This window comes from Amphichorda felina (assembly GCF_050947745.1).
Source record: "Amphichorda felina strain 45539 chromosome Unknown scaffold_5, whole genome shotgun sequence".
NCBI classification, from domain to species: Eukaryota; Fungi; Ascomycota; class Sordariomycetes; order Hypocreales; family Bionectriaceae; genus Amphichorda; species Amphichorda felina.
Window position 1 is genome coordinate 2,916,488 of NW_028145045.1, and position 13,404 is coordinate 2,929,891.

General features: G+C 58.1%; 5 protein-coding genes across 5 annotated transcripts; 3 read left to right on the plus strand and 2 right to left on the minus strand.

Annotated features, from left to right (window-relative positions):
* Positions 1-28: 28 nt before the first annotated feature.
* ACO1O0_005754 (P-loop containing nucleoside triphosphate hydrolase protein) lies at positions 29-4,303 on the minus strand (the record flags this gene model as incomplete). The annotated part of the gene is made up of 7 exons (XM_083195161.1): positions 29-1,022; positions 1,076-1,772; positions 1,834-2,554; positions 2,605-3,031; positions 3,110-3,715; positions 3,875-4,062; positions 4,115-4,303. The coding sequence occupies 7 exons, from the start codon at positions 4,301-4,303 to the stop codon at positions 29-31; spliced, it is 3,822 nt and encodes a 1,273-aa protein (XP_083050074.1).
* A 1,747-nt stretch (positions 4,304-6,050) lies between these two features.
* On the plus strand, positions 6,051-8,265 carry ACO1O0_005755 (fungal specific transcription factor domain-containing protein; the record flags this gene model as incomplete). Its single annotated transcript, XM_083195162.1, has 5 exons — positions 6,051-6,549; positions 6,616-6,914; positions 6,972-7,306; positions 7,412-7,723; positions 7,788-8,265. The coding sequence occupies 5 exons, from the start codon at positions 6,051-6,053 to the stop codon at positions 8,263-8,265; spliced, it is 1,923 nt and encodes a 640-aa protein (XP_083050075.1).
* A 68-nt stretch (positions 8,266-8,333) lies between these two features.
* On the minus strand, positions 8,334-8,903 carry ACO1O0_005756 (C2H2-type zinc finger protein; the record flags this gene model as incomplete). Its single annotated transcript, XM_083195163.1, has 2 exons — positions 8,334-8,831; positions 8,895-8,903. 2 exons carry the CDS (start codon positions 8,901-8,903, stop codon positions 8,334-8,336), a joined length of 507 nt encoding a protein of 168 aa, XP_083050076.1.
* Positions 8,904-9,262: 359 nt separating this feature from the next.
* Positions 9,263-10,393, plus strand: ACO1O0_005757 (MCP1 family protein; the record flags this gene model as incomplete). Its single annotated transcript, XM_083195164.1, has 2 exons — positions 9,263-9,509; positions 9,594-10,393. The coding sequence occupies 2 exons, from the start codon at positions 9,263-9,265 to the stop codon at positions 10,391-10,393; spliced, it is 1,047 nt and encodes a 348-aa protein (XP_083050077.1).
* A 1,013-nt stretch (positions 10,394-11,406) lies between these two features.
* On the plus strand, positions 11,407-13,128 carry ACO1O0_005758 (uncharacterized protein; the record flags this gene model as incomplete). The annotated part of the gene is made up of 1 exon (XM_083195165.1): positions 11,407-13,128. The coding sequence occupies one exon, from the start codon at positions 11,407-11,409 to the stop codon at positions 13,126-13,128; it is 1,722 nt and encodes a 573-aa protein (XP_083050078.1).
* Positions 13,129-13,404: the final 276 nt, after the last annotated feature.

The following is a 13,404-nucleotide window of genomic DNA, read 5'->3' on the forward strand; positions in this document are numbered from 1 at the left end:
CCGTCTAACGTATCTAAACCAAGCACTATTACACGGTCTCTCTATCAAGCGACTGACCCAATACCATTTCATAGTAAATCCCCCTCTTGGCAATCAGTTCCTCATGCGTGCCCATCTGCGCCACGCGGCCCCTCTCAAAGACGACAATCAAGTCAGCATCGCGGATCGTGCTCAGCCGATGCGCAATAGCCACGGTGGTCCGTCCAGCCGCTGCCCGGTCTAGGGCCTCCTTGACTATCTTCTCCGACTCGGTGTCGAGCGCGCTGGTGGCCTCGTCGAGCAGTAGGAGGCGGGGATGCCGGATCAAGGCGCGTGCGATGGCGATGCGCTGCCGTTGCCCGCCCGAGAGGGACAGGCCCTGGTTACCGCAGTGCGTGCCCAGGCCATCGGGGAGGGAGGCGATGAAGTCCCACACGTTAGCCTGCGTGCATGCCTCGGCGATGGCGTCATCGTCTGGCTCGCCGTCCTCTATGCCCAAGCTGATGTTGTCGCGGATGGAGCCTTGGTACAGGACAGGTTCCTGCTGGACGAGGGCGATGTTGTGTCTGTGGAGGCGCCGATCGCGGTTCTTGATATCACGGCCATCTGTCCGGATCTGACCCGTAGTTGGGTCGTAGAAACGTTCGAGGAGGGAAATCATGGTCGATTTCCCACATCCCGAGGCTCCGACAAAGGCAATCATCTTACCTGAGGGAATCGCCACGTTGATGCCCCGGAGGACCTGGAGTTTGGGACGGAGAGGATAGGCGAAACTGATATCCTCGACATCAACGGCGGTGCCCTTCTCAGAGACGGCCTTATTCTGGTCACACTCATCGTCGCTGTCCGATTCTGCCATGTCGTTGAGAACGCGCTTGCGGCGGAGGGCAAAGATGTAGTTCATCGAGGTCCGGGCCTTGGTGATGCTGGTCGAGTACTGGAAGAACATTGCGGCCGACTGAGCGGAGAAGACAACTGCGACGAAGACAACGTAGAACTGGCCGTTGGTGTACTCGCCAGTCGATACCAGGCGGCCTCCGTACCTATAGTCTTGTTGGTTCCCGCGACTAAGCTGCGATTCGGGGAGCTGACTTACCAGAAGCCCAGTCCTATGGCAAGAAATGTGAGGGACTGGCTAAGCGCAAAAAAGAACATCTTCCAACCCAGACTCCCAATGGCCTTGGTCGCAATCCCCTGCAAAGAGCTGCGATACCTGTCCACAACGGCCCGCTCGAGGGCTAGTGAAGATACGGTGCGGATGGCCATGACAGCCTCGCTCGCCAGCCCACTACTACTGGCGAAGCGACTCGCGGTGTCATTCTCAAACTTATACTCGAGCCTAATACGTACGTACCCAGCACCGACTAGGACAGGAAGGGCGCCCAGAGCCAGGACCAGCCCGAGCTTCCAACCGTAGGCAATGGCGAGGACGGAGCTGGATACTAAATTGACGATGTTGACCAGCATCAGGGCTAAGTTCATGGAAATCAGCTCCTGCAAGTTGGTGGGCTCCACAGACAGCCTGGAGGCCAAGGACCCCGTGCTGTGTTCGGGCTGGTCGAAGAAGATCATGTCCTGCCTAAGCGTGTTCCTAAACAACTCTGCACGGTAGAACCTCGTGATGTGCTGGGCGATGGTATTGGCGAGCCAGCCAGCGATGGCATACGCGACTAGGTTGCCCAATGCCACGACGAAGAACATGAGGGCAAAGAAGTTGACCTTGCCGGTGTCCATGTTTTGAAACGCTTCCATGGTCTTGGCGAACAGGACGGCGAGCGCAGGATAGGTGCCGCCTAACGCTGTTTAGTATATGCGTAGCATATTTTGCAGTATAGGTCAGGGACAAGGACATACCTCCGGCAGCACCGCAGAGCAGGATTAAAGCAACGGACACCCAGAGGTCGGGCTGCTCTTTTAGAATGTACCAAAGCCCTTTGAGCAGGCTATATCCCTCGTCGTTATCGGCTGCTGCGATTGCCGCACCGCCACTACCCGCCGTCGAGACTTTGGTTATGGGTTTGTCGAGAACTTCGCCTTCGTCCACGTCATCTTCGTCGTTGGTATCGATGGAGCTGTGCCCCAAATCTTGTATCTTGACGAGTTTTGCGTAGGCGCCATTGTGCTCGATCAGCTCATCGTGGGTCCCTCTCTCGACGGTCCGGCCTTTGGACATGACAATAATGTTGTCAGCATCCCTGATTGTAGATAGACGATGCGCAATGATAATCATGGTCCTCCCCTTAGCGACGTTGTTAAGCGCTTCCTGCACGATCCTCTCGGCCTTGGGGTCGAGGGCCGAGGTGGCCTCATCCAGAAGCAGGACCTTGGGGTTGGAGATGATGCTGCGAGCGATGACAATGCGCTGCTTTTGGCCACCCGAGAGGGATGCACCGCGCTCTCCAATGACGGTTTCATAACCCTGGGGAAGGTCTTGGATAAAGTCGTGGGCGAAGGCTGCCTGACACGACTCCTCGACTAGCCTGCGCTTCTCGTCGTCGGGGAGATTGGCCATTTTGGTCCCTGCAAGACCGTCTACAACATTTTGGTAGATGCTGCCACTGAACAGGGTAGGTTCCTATGCTTGTGAGCTTTCACTCTGAATAGTTTGGGTGTCATAATATGTACCTGCTGGACTAGCCTGATGTTAGTCCTTAGCCATTGTAAGTTGAGCTCCTCTATCGGCTGATCATCTAGGGTGATGCTGCCTCCGCTGGGCAGATACCACCTTTCCAACAGGCCAAATATGGTACTCTTCCCTGAACCGCTGGCGCCGACCAAAGCCGTCGTTTTGTTCGGGGGGACATCAAGATCGAGCCCATGGAGAACAGGGATGTCCGGGCGTGAGGGGTATGCGAAGCGGACACCCCGAAGTTTGATATCGCCCTTGAAACCATCAATTTTGGCTCCTTCGGTGGACAAGGAGTCAATCTTCGATTCGCGGTCAATGATGGCAAACATGTCCGACGCAGCGGCAGCGGCCTTGGAGATGGCAATCATCTGCGGGACGATCTGGGTGAGCGCCTGGGCGGCAACGAGAACGGCAAAGATGACTCTGTCCCATGTCAGCTGCCGGGGTTCTGCACGCGAGTGGCCTCCAGTTTGCATCGCACGAGGCTAGGATACCACTTACGTTACGACAGTGCCGGGGTCCGTGATCTCGCCCTCTGAGTACATTCTCATCCCCTGCCAGAAAGCGAGGCCGTAACCAGCAAAGACACAGAAAAACTCTATGGGGAAAACAATGGCGTAGATGAGCGACTTTTTGGCTCCTACCCTGGCGGCGTCGTCGAGGATGCTGTCAAAGCGACGGGACAGCTTCGGAAATGCCCAGAAGGCGTGGGCGGTGCGGATCGTGGAGAATGCCTCTTCTGCCAGGGACCCAGCTTTGCCGTAAATGCTAAACATCTCATATTCGTAGATGGTGTCAAAGACGACACAGACGATAGTAACGATAATGTTGACGGGGACAATGGCAATGACGATGAGCGTCAGCTTCCACTGGACCGCAAAGGCGACGGCAAAGGCGGCAACGAAGCTCGAGATGGCCTGGATGGTGAGGCCAAATTTCTCCGAGATGCCATTGTTGATGAGGTTGCCGTTGGTGGTGATCTGGCCAGACACTGAGGATGAGGGCGAATCGAAGAAGGAGATCTCCTGGCGTAGAATCTGGCGAAGAAAATCGACGCGCAGGCTCTTGGTTGTGCGGATGGCGGTCAAGTTGATGAGGATCTGCTTGCTTCAGCAGAGTTTCCTTGACCATGGGTATTCGACGGGGGAAACCTACGGTCCAAATGTAATCGAGGACAAATTTTCCCAGAAAGAGGTAGACAAAGTAGAGACTATCCGGAGTTGAGCGTTCTGACGGACCAATGTTGGAGAGGATGGATTGGCATACCTGAACTTATTGACCTCGGACCTATATCCTTCTGGAGAGAGCTTGCCAGTGGCAAAATTGTTAAAGACGTTGACAAACTTGCCAAAGACGAGGTCCATGAGAGGCTGGACAGTGCCAGAGACAATCATGCAGAAGAAGGCAATGGAGTTGAGCAGCCATCCCCTAGTGTCATTGTACGAGAAGACTCGCTGAGACGTTAGCTCAACGCACCAAAAAGCGACGGTCTGGCCCGAAGCATACCAGGTAGAATCTGAAGCCCGAATCGCCCTGTTTTGGGGCTTCGGCAGCCTTGCTGTCCTCACTCGACTCTGCGCCCATGGCCAACTCTTCTTTGGAGGCAGCGTGCTCAGGCACGGCCTCAGAATGACCAGAAGCTGGCGTTGTAGCTGGGGCTGGCGAATCGAGGTCTTTGGGATCTAGAGTGTTCATGACAAGGGTTTGACGGAGTGTCCGGAGGCAGAAATGACAGGGAGTCCCGACATGCCATATGGTGTTGGATCAACTGGGGCTGCTGACATACACTTGGATAAATGGGCGAAGAGCAGAACATGATTGTGGTTGGATTCTGACAAGCTGATTGTGTCTAGAGCGAGATCCGACGTCGTTTACCCACCTAATATGTACTATGTACCTGCATAGGCCCTATGATAGTACTGGCAGATGCGGGCGTAGTACCCAGGCACGCTCAGTGACAGTAGGACTTACGACAATTTGTTTGCTTTGGTGGTTTACCATGTACGTAGGTGGGCGCATAGTACACGTAAGATTGTACGCAGCACCTACTCCGTAGTGGCTGGCAAGCTGGTGATGTGCGTGGTGGAGACCCCGTGCTGACAGGTACCTAGGTACTCCAAACTGGTACGGAGTACGTACCCAAATAGGTAATACGTCGTAGGTGTAACTCCGGATCGACTCGGATGTCGGATAGATTCAAACACGTCTCTCCGAGCCTCCGACTCCAAGTACAGGGGACTAATAATGTCCGCCCCCTAGCTCCCGTCGACTTTGCATTTTGCAAGCATTGCTTGATCCTCGTATAGTAATTCGTACTCGGGATATTATTACTAAGACAACCTTAAGGATCTGAATCGCCATGGATACGTACATACATGCCTTATTCCGCATTGGGAAAACGAGCTCCATCGTTCTTGGCGTTTCGGGCCCCGCGGGTTCCGTCGGGTGCCTTCCGTGTATAGTACTTGGTCGGACTTTCCACATTACCTACAACCTGGGCAATCTGGGCAACCTACACACTCCGCAGAACTTTACAGGGCTAAAAGCTTCGTCTCAGCGCTTGTTCACTTGCGAATCACCACCGTTCACGCTCACTGTAGAACTGTATCGCGGGTCGCGCTGAAGCTGGGACTCTGTTGAACAATCTCGTCGGCTAGCTTAAGGCAATCTCGAGCCCGTTGCTGTACACCGCGTTCACCAGTCCAGAGGCTGTGCTTCATCACCACTCACCGACCGTGAAAAAAAAAACGTGAACAGACGGCACAATTGATACCTTTCACGTTGATCTGTTCCAGATGGGTTGGGGACATACTAGGGAATCAAGACGACTGTCTCATCTCGTCATCCTCGACATCCGACAGCGGAAGCTACGCAAGTTTAATCTAGCCGTCCCTAAACCTGCGGATCCCGACGGATATACCGTCGATCCAGCCCTACGAAACTCGCCAGTGGCTTCCTCGTTACGCGTGCGTGCAGATGCAAAACGTCGTCCAGGGTATGGGCCCGGGTCACACACCCGCGGGACCCGAAGACCCAGGTGCCAGGAGAGCGGTATGTCGCAACCCCCAAATCCAACCCCCCCCTTACGCTGAATCAGGATCTGCTATTTGCTATCCACGGGACGATGGGCGGAAAGACTAACTTGTTTCTAAACAGTGTGATCAATGTCGCCTGCGAAAGGTGAGTAATCAGTGGCGCTCCCACCATCATGGGGAGAGGCCTCCTTGAGACTCCCGAGACTGACAGCTGCCCTGTTGGGCTCATCTCCACAGATACGATGCGATAAAGACTGGCCCTGTTCCAACTGCCGGACATCCAAGCGCACCTGCACGTCTACCGGTGCCGGTCAGCGGCCGAAGGAGCCCCGGCAGCGAGTCCTCATCTCCTCCCAGTAGTACGTCCTACCTCACCCACCTTGTCCACCGCCTCACTCTGCCCTATCATGGCTGTTGACAGTATTGCCTACCACAGTGAGAGAAAGATAGACCAGATTGAGTCTCGGCTCGGCAGCATAGAGTCTCTCCTCAGGACTTTGTCTACCGGCACTCTCTCCGGCAAAAGCAGCCCGGGAGAGGCCGCCCGGCCCCAGTCCCACACCCCCGGCACGGGGAGTAGCGGCATCCCCACTGCAGCCTCTACTGTCGACTTTGACTCGAGCGACGACGATTCGGCCTTTGGTGGTGATTCCGGCTTCACGTCCCAGACGGCCTTTGCTAGCGAGTTCCTTGAGCATGCAGTCAAGCGCACCTCTCTCCGCGACGCCAACCCCGGCATGGAGACCGCCCTGACCAATCTCCGCCAGCTCGTCGAGGTTCAGAAGCACCAGTCCATCAGCCATGGGCCCCGATTCCCTTTCCAGAAGCCCATCCCCTGGGGTGGACTGGGCAAGCTCCCCATGCCGCCGATGGAAGTAGTCATCTCTCTGCTCAAGCAGTATAAGAGTGAGTTGCTCCCCTCTGACGAACATTTTATCTCAAGACAGGCTCCAACTGACGGCTATCCGGTAGACTCCCCACCCAGCCTCTTCTCCTTTGCAAATGCTCTCGTCGGTATCACCGACTTTTCTGGCCTCTGTCGGACCGTGTATTTCCCCACCGAGGACGTTTCCCAGGCCACCTTTGGCATCGTTAACGGGGGCCTGTACAACCTCTTCATGGAGGAGATGTCGCTGTGTCCCGACCGGGCTAAGCGCGACGAGTATCAAGGCTACGCCGACCTGGCGCAGGCCAATCTCGAGACCTACCTGGCCAACCTGCCCCTGTTCATGTCCTCCAAGGTCGAGAACGTCCAAGCTCTCCTACTTGGGGTCAGTCATCTCATTTCTATCCCCATTCGCAGAAATTTCTTTGCTCACCTTACTTAGGCCCAGTACGCCATCGATGTCTGCCGCCCCTCGGTCGCCTGGCACCTCAACGCCACGGCCGCCGAGCTCTGCCAGACGGGTGGTTTCCACCGCGTCGAGTGTGTCCGGCCTGACCCGCCCCGCCTTCGCCAGATCAAGACCTTGCTCTTCTGGCAGGCTTACAGCTGGGACAAAGGGCTGGGCCTGCGCCTCGGTCGCGCCTCCATCATCAAGGACTGCGATATTAGTATTCCCCGTGAGATGGACTTTTCGGGTCTTCTGCATCTCGAGGAGTCGGCTGTCCCCAAGCTGTGGCTGCGAATGTCCGTGCTACAGGGCCGGATATATGAGCAATTGTAAGCACCTGCTACATTCCCAACTCATAGGAATTACACCTAACACATGAGGAAAAAAAAAAGATACAGTCCAGCTGCTCTGAGTGCCCCTCCAGCTGAGCTCAGTCGCCGCGCAGGGGATCTGGCCGTCGAGTGTAGCAATCTCGAGGCCGAGGTCCTCGCCACGCAAAACGAAGCCACCGCCTACCTCAAGTCTATCAACTCGTCCACCCTTGTCGACGTGTTCGTCAAGGGCGATGAGCTCCAGTTTCTCGCGACCTTGACACTTGTCTACCAGGCCATCCCAGCCCCCGAGGGCTCCCCCACTCGGTTCTGCGCGGAGTGTCTTGAGACGGCGCGCAAGGCCATGAAGGCGCACCAAGAGAGTATCGGAATTTTGCATTATGGATCCTATATCAAGTCCATCTATGTCCATTGGTGAGTTTCCTGGCCTTACCGTCCCCGCTATTCCGACCGCCCAGACTGACGCAGGACCATCTAGGAATTTGATGCTGACCCCTTTTGCCCCCTTCTTTGTTCTGTTCTGCCACGTCATCGAGACCCTGTCAGCTGAGGATCTCCATATCCTCCAAGAATTCGTCACCTCCATCGAGACACTGCGCGATGGATCCGAAACCATTGGGAAGCTGTGCCGCGTCTTCCAGATGTACCGCGACGTGGCCGTCATGTATGTTGAGGCCAAGTCGCAGCACCAGGAGGACCAGACCATGGTCCCCATTGGCGACGAGTTCGACCTGTACCTCGGCCAGCTGGGCTTCATGCCCGTCGATGACCAGGGCATGGACCACGCGACCCAGCCCAGCGCGAGCAACCCCATGCTGGCGCCGGGCGGCGGGAGCGGCCAGGCGGTGCAAATGGCGGACTGGTTCTCGGGAAGCCGCAACATGTTTGGGCTGCTGGAGGAGGACTTGTCGCAGATTGATGCGGCGAGGTGGATGCCCTCAGAGCCGTCAATGTGACGGGCTTGTGTAACCAATGGCGAAAAAATAGGCTAAGTCGCGTCTCGGACAACAATATAACTTGGAGTTCAATCGGTGGGATATCTTGGATCGTACACCTCGTAGCCCTCGTCTTCGGTGTCGCTCTCAGCTGGTGACGAGCTTGCAATAAGAGATGGCCTGGCTGGCGCGTCCGCCACTGCCGTCGTCGTAGTCGTCGTCGCAGGCTTCCCACCCGCCGCCCCATCTGGTCCCTCAACGGGTGCAAACGCACTCTTGAAGCCACTCTTCTTGAACCCACCCTTTTTCGCCGTCGTAGCACTAGCCTCCTGCTGCTGCCCGGCGAGCTTCACGCTGACGAGCCCGTCAGCCTTGGCCTCGGCCTTGCGGGCGCGGCTCGAGGCTGCCGGGTCGCGGACCATGGCCTTCATGTCGCGCAGGCGCTGCTTGTGCGCGTGGTCGTAGGAGCTCAGGTGGGCCTCGTAATCGTTCATGCGACTGTAGCCCTTGGAGCAGAGCTGGCAGTAGAAGGCGCGCTGGGCCTCGCGGGCGGACGAGGTCTGCGCGGGGGGGAGGGTCTGGTGGCGCTGCGGGCTGTAAGACGAGGTTCGTGCAGGAAAGCAGAAGAAAAATGGTCAAATAAAACTTACCGGAGGCATTGTGTGGGCTCGATGGGCTCGATGGGCTCGATGGATTGACTACAGGTGTTGTTGTCGTTCGGAAGGTAGGCGGTGATGGCGATGTGAAATGCTGAGATGATGATTTGCCGTGGTTGGAGCTGGAGGCTTTCTGCTGGGGCTGCCCCAGTGGGGGTGCCAGGGCGGGCCAGGCAGGGTCAGATGCCTCCAACGTCACTGTTGGGGTCGCCAACAAAGCCCAACCCCAGTTTCAACTTCGAACGAATCCCACGCGATCCTCGGCACCTTCAACTCCATTCCCACCCAACGACCCCCAGCATCACCAGTTCTACCGTCAACCGTATTCTTTGTTTTCTTTGTTCTGAAGGATAGGTCCAGCAATGGCGGACACAGAGCCGGGGCCGCCTCATCGCAGCGACTCCCAGGCCACCACCATCTCGCTCCTTCGCCTCGACCCGACGCCCATAGACTCTCCCGACACGGAGAGCGACCGTCCACCGCTCGTGCCCGAGGAGGTTTTTGAATCCGAAGATGAAGACACGTACAGAAGCACCGAAGGAACCGCGAAGCCCGGCTCGATATGGGCGCCTGGCCTGAGCGGGTCAGGTCGCGGCGCTGTCTACTACCGTATGGTTTCCCCCTTACGAAGACCCGACCCCTGCAACCCGTTGTGATAGTAGTAGTGCTAGGCACAGGACTTACACGCCGCAGTGACGCGCTTACAAAAGTACTCGAGCTACGCTATGAACATCTTCACGTCCCTCCACCTCTGCAACGTCTCCCTCATACCCGCCACCACGGGCTCCGCCGACGCCTCCGAGACATACCTCCTCATGACGCGCGAGATCTACCAGACGGCCCTCACCGAGCCGCTCCTAGTCGCCCTCCCGCTGGTCGCGCACATCGGCTCTGGCATTGCTCTACGACTACTACGCCGGCGGCAGAACATGAGGCGCTACGGCGGCGCCACGCCCGGCGTGTGGCCCGTGGACCACCGGGGCCGCAACATCTCGGCGTGGCCGGTGCTGAGCTACATCTCCGTGTCCGGGTACGTGCTCAGCTTCTTCTACGGGGCACACGTGTTCATGAACCGCGTACTGCCGCTGGCCGTTGAGGGCGACAGCTCCAACATTGGCCTCGCGTACGTCGCGCACGGGTTCGCGCGGCACCCGGTCCTGGCACGGCTGGCGTACGTGGGACTCATCGGCGCGGCCGCGGGACACATGGTCTGGGGCAGCGCCAAGTGGCTGGGGCTGGCGCCGTCGACGGCGGGTTGGCTGCAGTCGTGGAGCAGCGGCGGCGGGGAGGGAGCATCGCGGTCCCCGGCGGGGATGGTGGACAGGAAGACACGGCGGCAGCGGAGGAGGAGGTGGATTGGGGTCCAAGGAGTCGCGGTGGGCGTTGCGGCGCTCTGGGCGGTCGGGGGGCTGGGAGTCGTGGCTCGCGCTGGGGCCTCGGGTGGATGGGTTGCCACGCTGTACGATGACTTGTTTGCAAAGATACGGCTGTAGCATTGTTGGTGCTGGGGTGGCGGAATATGGGCAGTACCGTCCAAGGTCCTTAGCTATGGCATGTTCTGAGAATAGAATACTACTAATACCGGCCAGGGGGATAGCAACGGATACGCCGTGTCGTGGCGCAAAAGATGGAGCGCTAGGACAAATATATTGCTTCGCCATGACCGCTGACTCGTCTGGAGGTTTTGCCCCGCAGGTTCTTGTGGGGGATGCGAGGGATCTGTCACTGCCTCTATTATAGTCTGTGTTACAGCCTCGCTGGGTTCCTGGAATGGGCAATCTCAGACCTACATTAGTAGTACATATGTATGTCTGTCTCATCGCGCCTCGCTCGGCCAACGATACTGTTGCCTCGGGCGTTAATGAAGGCCGAGGCCCGTCTAGAGGCCCACTGGTGCTGGCGATGGACTCTGTTTGACATCCGACGATTCTAGGTACGTACTGACAGCTGTACTACGTCGAAGGATACACCTTATCCAGATGTCACAAAAGCCCCAGAGGTTCCGGCAGCTAAAGCAACAATTCATACAGAGTAATCTAACTTCGCGATCAAAGTCTACTTAACCAGGCTCAAACGGAGCAGCAGGGAGCGAACCTGAACACGGCGGTATTCTGCTGCAGTACGTCTACAGTATGTAAGGTACTTCGTACCCGTAGTTGGTGTGACCTGTCGCAGAGTTTGTGACATCTGCATCTGCATCACCCTAGCATTTGGCACACAGCCTAGCCTGGCACCTGAGTAGCTCAGACCTCCAAGGGCTGGCCATGCCGCCTCCTCCTAAGACTCCTCACCTACCACCGCTCTGCCCATTCCTCTCCCCCTCCGTGAGCCTCTTGTCTCTTATCTCTCTTCCCATCACTCTCCTCGCCACTCCCCTCCCGTTCTCTGCGCTGTATTCTATATATGCAATGCCAGCCTGGAATTATCGCCCGTCGTTCAGCAGTGGCCCTCGAAACCCCTAATCCCCAGTCCCGCCACGCGACATCCCACATTCCGCACCTCCAAGATGCAGATCAAGAGGCGTCTGTCGCCCGAAGAGAGTGGCGAAGGCACTAAAGAATACCCCTACGCCGCCTTCGAGGGTCAGAATCGTCGTCCTAAGCGCACTCGCCTCTCCTCCGACTCCATCTCCATCGCCAGCCGCCCGCCACCGCGCGACATCGTCTCCACGCTCCCCCCAGAGCTCCTCGTCCGTATTCTCTCCTACCTCGGCGAAACCACCCTCCTCAACATCTCCCCCGTCTCGCGCCTCTTCTGCCGCATCACGTCGGACCGCCAGCTATGGCGCCTGCACTACTACCGCCGCTTCATCCTGCCTCGCGCGCACCTGATACCCGGATTTCGAAAGAATGGCAAGGCTGCGACCACGACCGCGAGCCTTGGGCGCACGGGCACGACGGGGAGAGCGACTAAGCCGGGCCCTACCGATCACCCGGGGGACTATGTGGACTGGAAGAAGTCGTACAAGCTGTTGCACAACTGGGCACGCGGCCGGTGCGACGTTGACGAGCTCCAGCTGCACCCGCAGGAGCGCATATCCCTGGGCAAGACGTTGGTCAAGGTGGTTGAGGGCCTGGCCATCACGGCTGACGCCACCACGGGCCTACTGGTCTGGGACTTACGCACGCGCTCGCTTATTGCCCAGGCCAGCCTCGGCCTGCACGGCGAGTGTTGCGACGTGCGCCCGACCTGTCTTGCGGTGGACGATCAGCTCTCCGCCATGGGGGAGATGGGCATCGCGGCCGGCTTCGAGGACGGCACCTTTGGCGTCTGGAGGATGGACCTGAACAAGCGGCAGCTGGTCAGCGTCTGCCGGTACAATCGTGGCCCCTACGGCGAGCTTATGGCTGTGGCGTATTGTCATCCGTACGTACTGGCGGCATCGACGAGCGGCTCCGTATCGTTGTGGATGCTTGACCATCCACCGCGGGTTGACTCGGACAAGAGAATGGATAATGCTGCCCTCGTGCCTTATTTACTCCGCTCGCTCAAGTCCCACAGCACCCGGCCACCTCTAACACTATCCATCCGTAGAGTCTCGTCCTCAGTCGTCGCCTCCATAGCCTACACCCTCGACACGGTCAGCGGCTGGTGTATCGGCATCCAGGACCTTGACATCCACCCCTCGCCCAACCACGCGCTCCCCGAGATCATCGAGTCGCGCGTCGCACACACCACGCCGACGTCAACACGCGGCTCCGCCTCCTCCACACCAGACTCGTCCCCCCGAGGCCGCCACTACGCCTTCGACGAGCCCTCACCACCCCCTAATACGCGCGACAACCCGGACGGACCTATCCGCCTGTGCTACAGCCACCCGTACCTCCTCGCCACGCTGCCCGACAACACCCTCCTCCTACACCTGTGCACCACCACGCCCGCCGCCCTGACCATCTCCCCCGGTATCCGCCTCTGGGGCCACACATCGGGCATCTCGGACGCGGAGATCACAGCGCGCGGCAAGGCCGTCAGCGTGAGCGCCCGCGGGGACGAGATCCGCGTGTGGGAGCTCGAGGGCCGCGTCAGCGGCAGCAGTGTCGAGGTGCGGCCCAGGCACCAGCAGGGCGGCGACGACGATGCGCACGAGATGGCCGCCTTGGCGAGGGGTGTGCCGGCGGGGCTGATGGACTACCGCAAGAACAAAGTGGGCTTTGACGACGAGATGGTGATCGTCCTCAAGGAGGCACTGGACGGGAGGGAGAGTCTGATGGTGTACGATTTCACGTGAAGGGGCTTGTGCGGCGCCGGCTAGATATCCGGTGGTATTCCTCAATTCAGCGTTGCCGCGTCAGCGATGAGGCGGTACTACTCCGTGTGAGACAATGACGAGTCGACTTGAGCCGACTTGAGATTCTATACATTCCGCTGGACTATCGCGAAGGGGGTCTAGTAAGAAGCTCAACAGGACACAAGAGCATTGTAGGGTATGTATCTTATTCGTAACTAGGTAGGTAGGCAGCAGCACCCCCAGGACCCCAAGACAGGGGCACAGCAGGCCTACCAC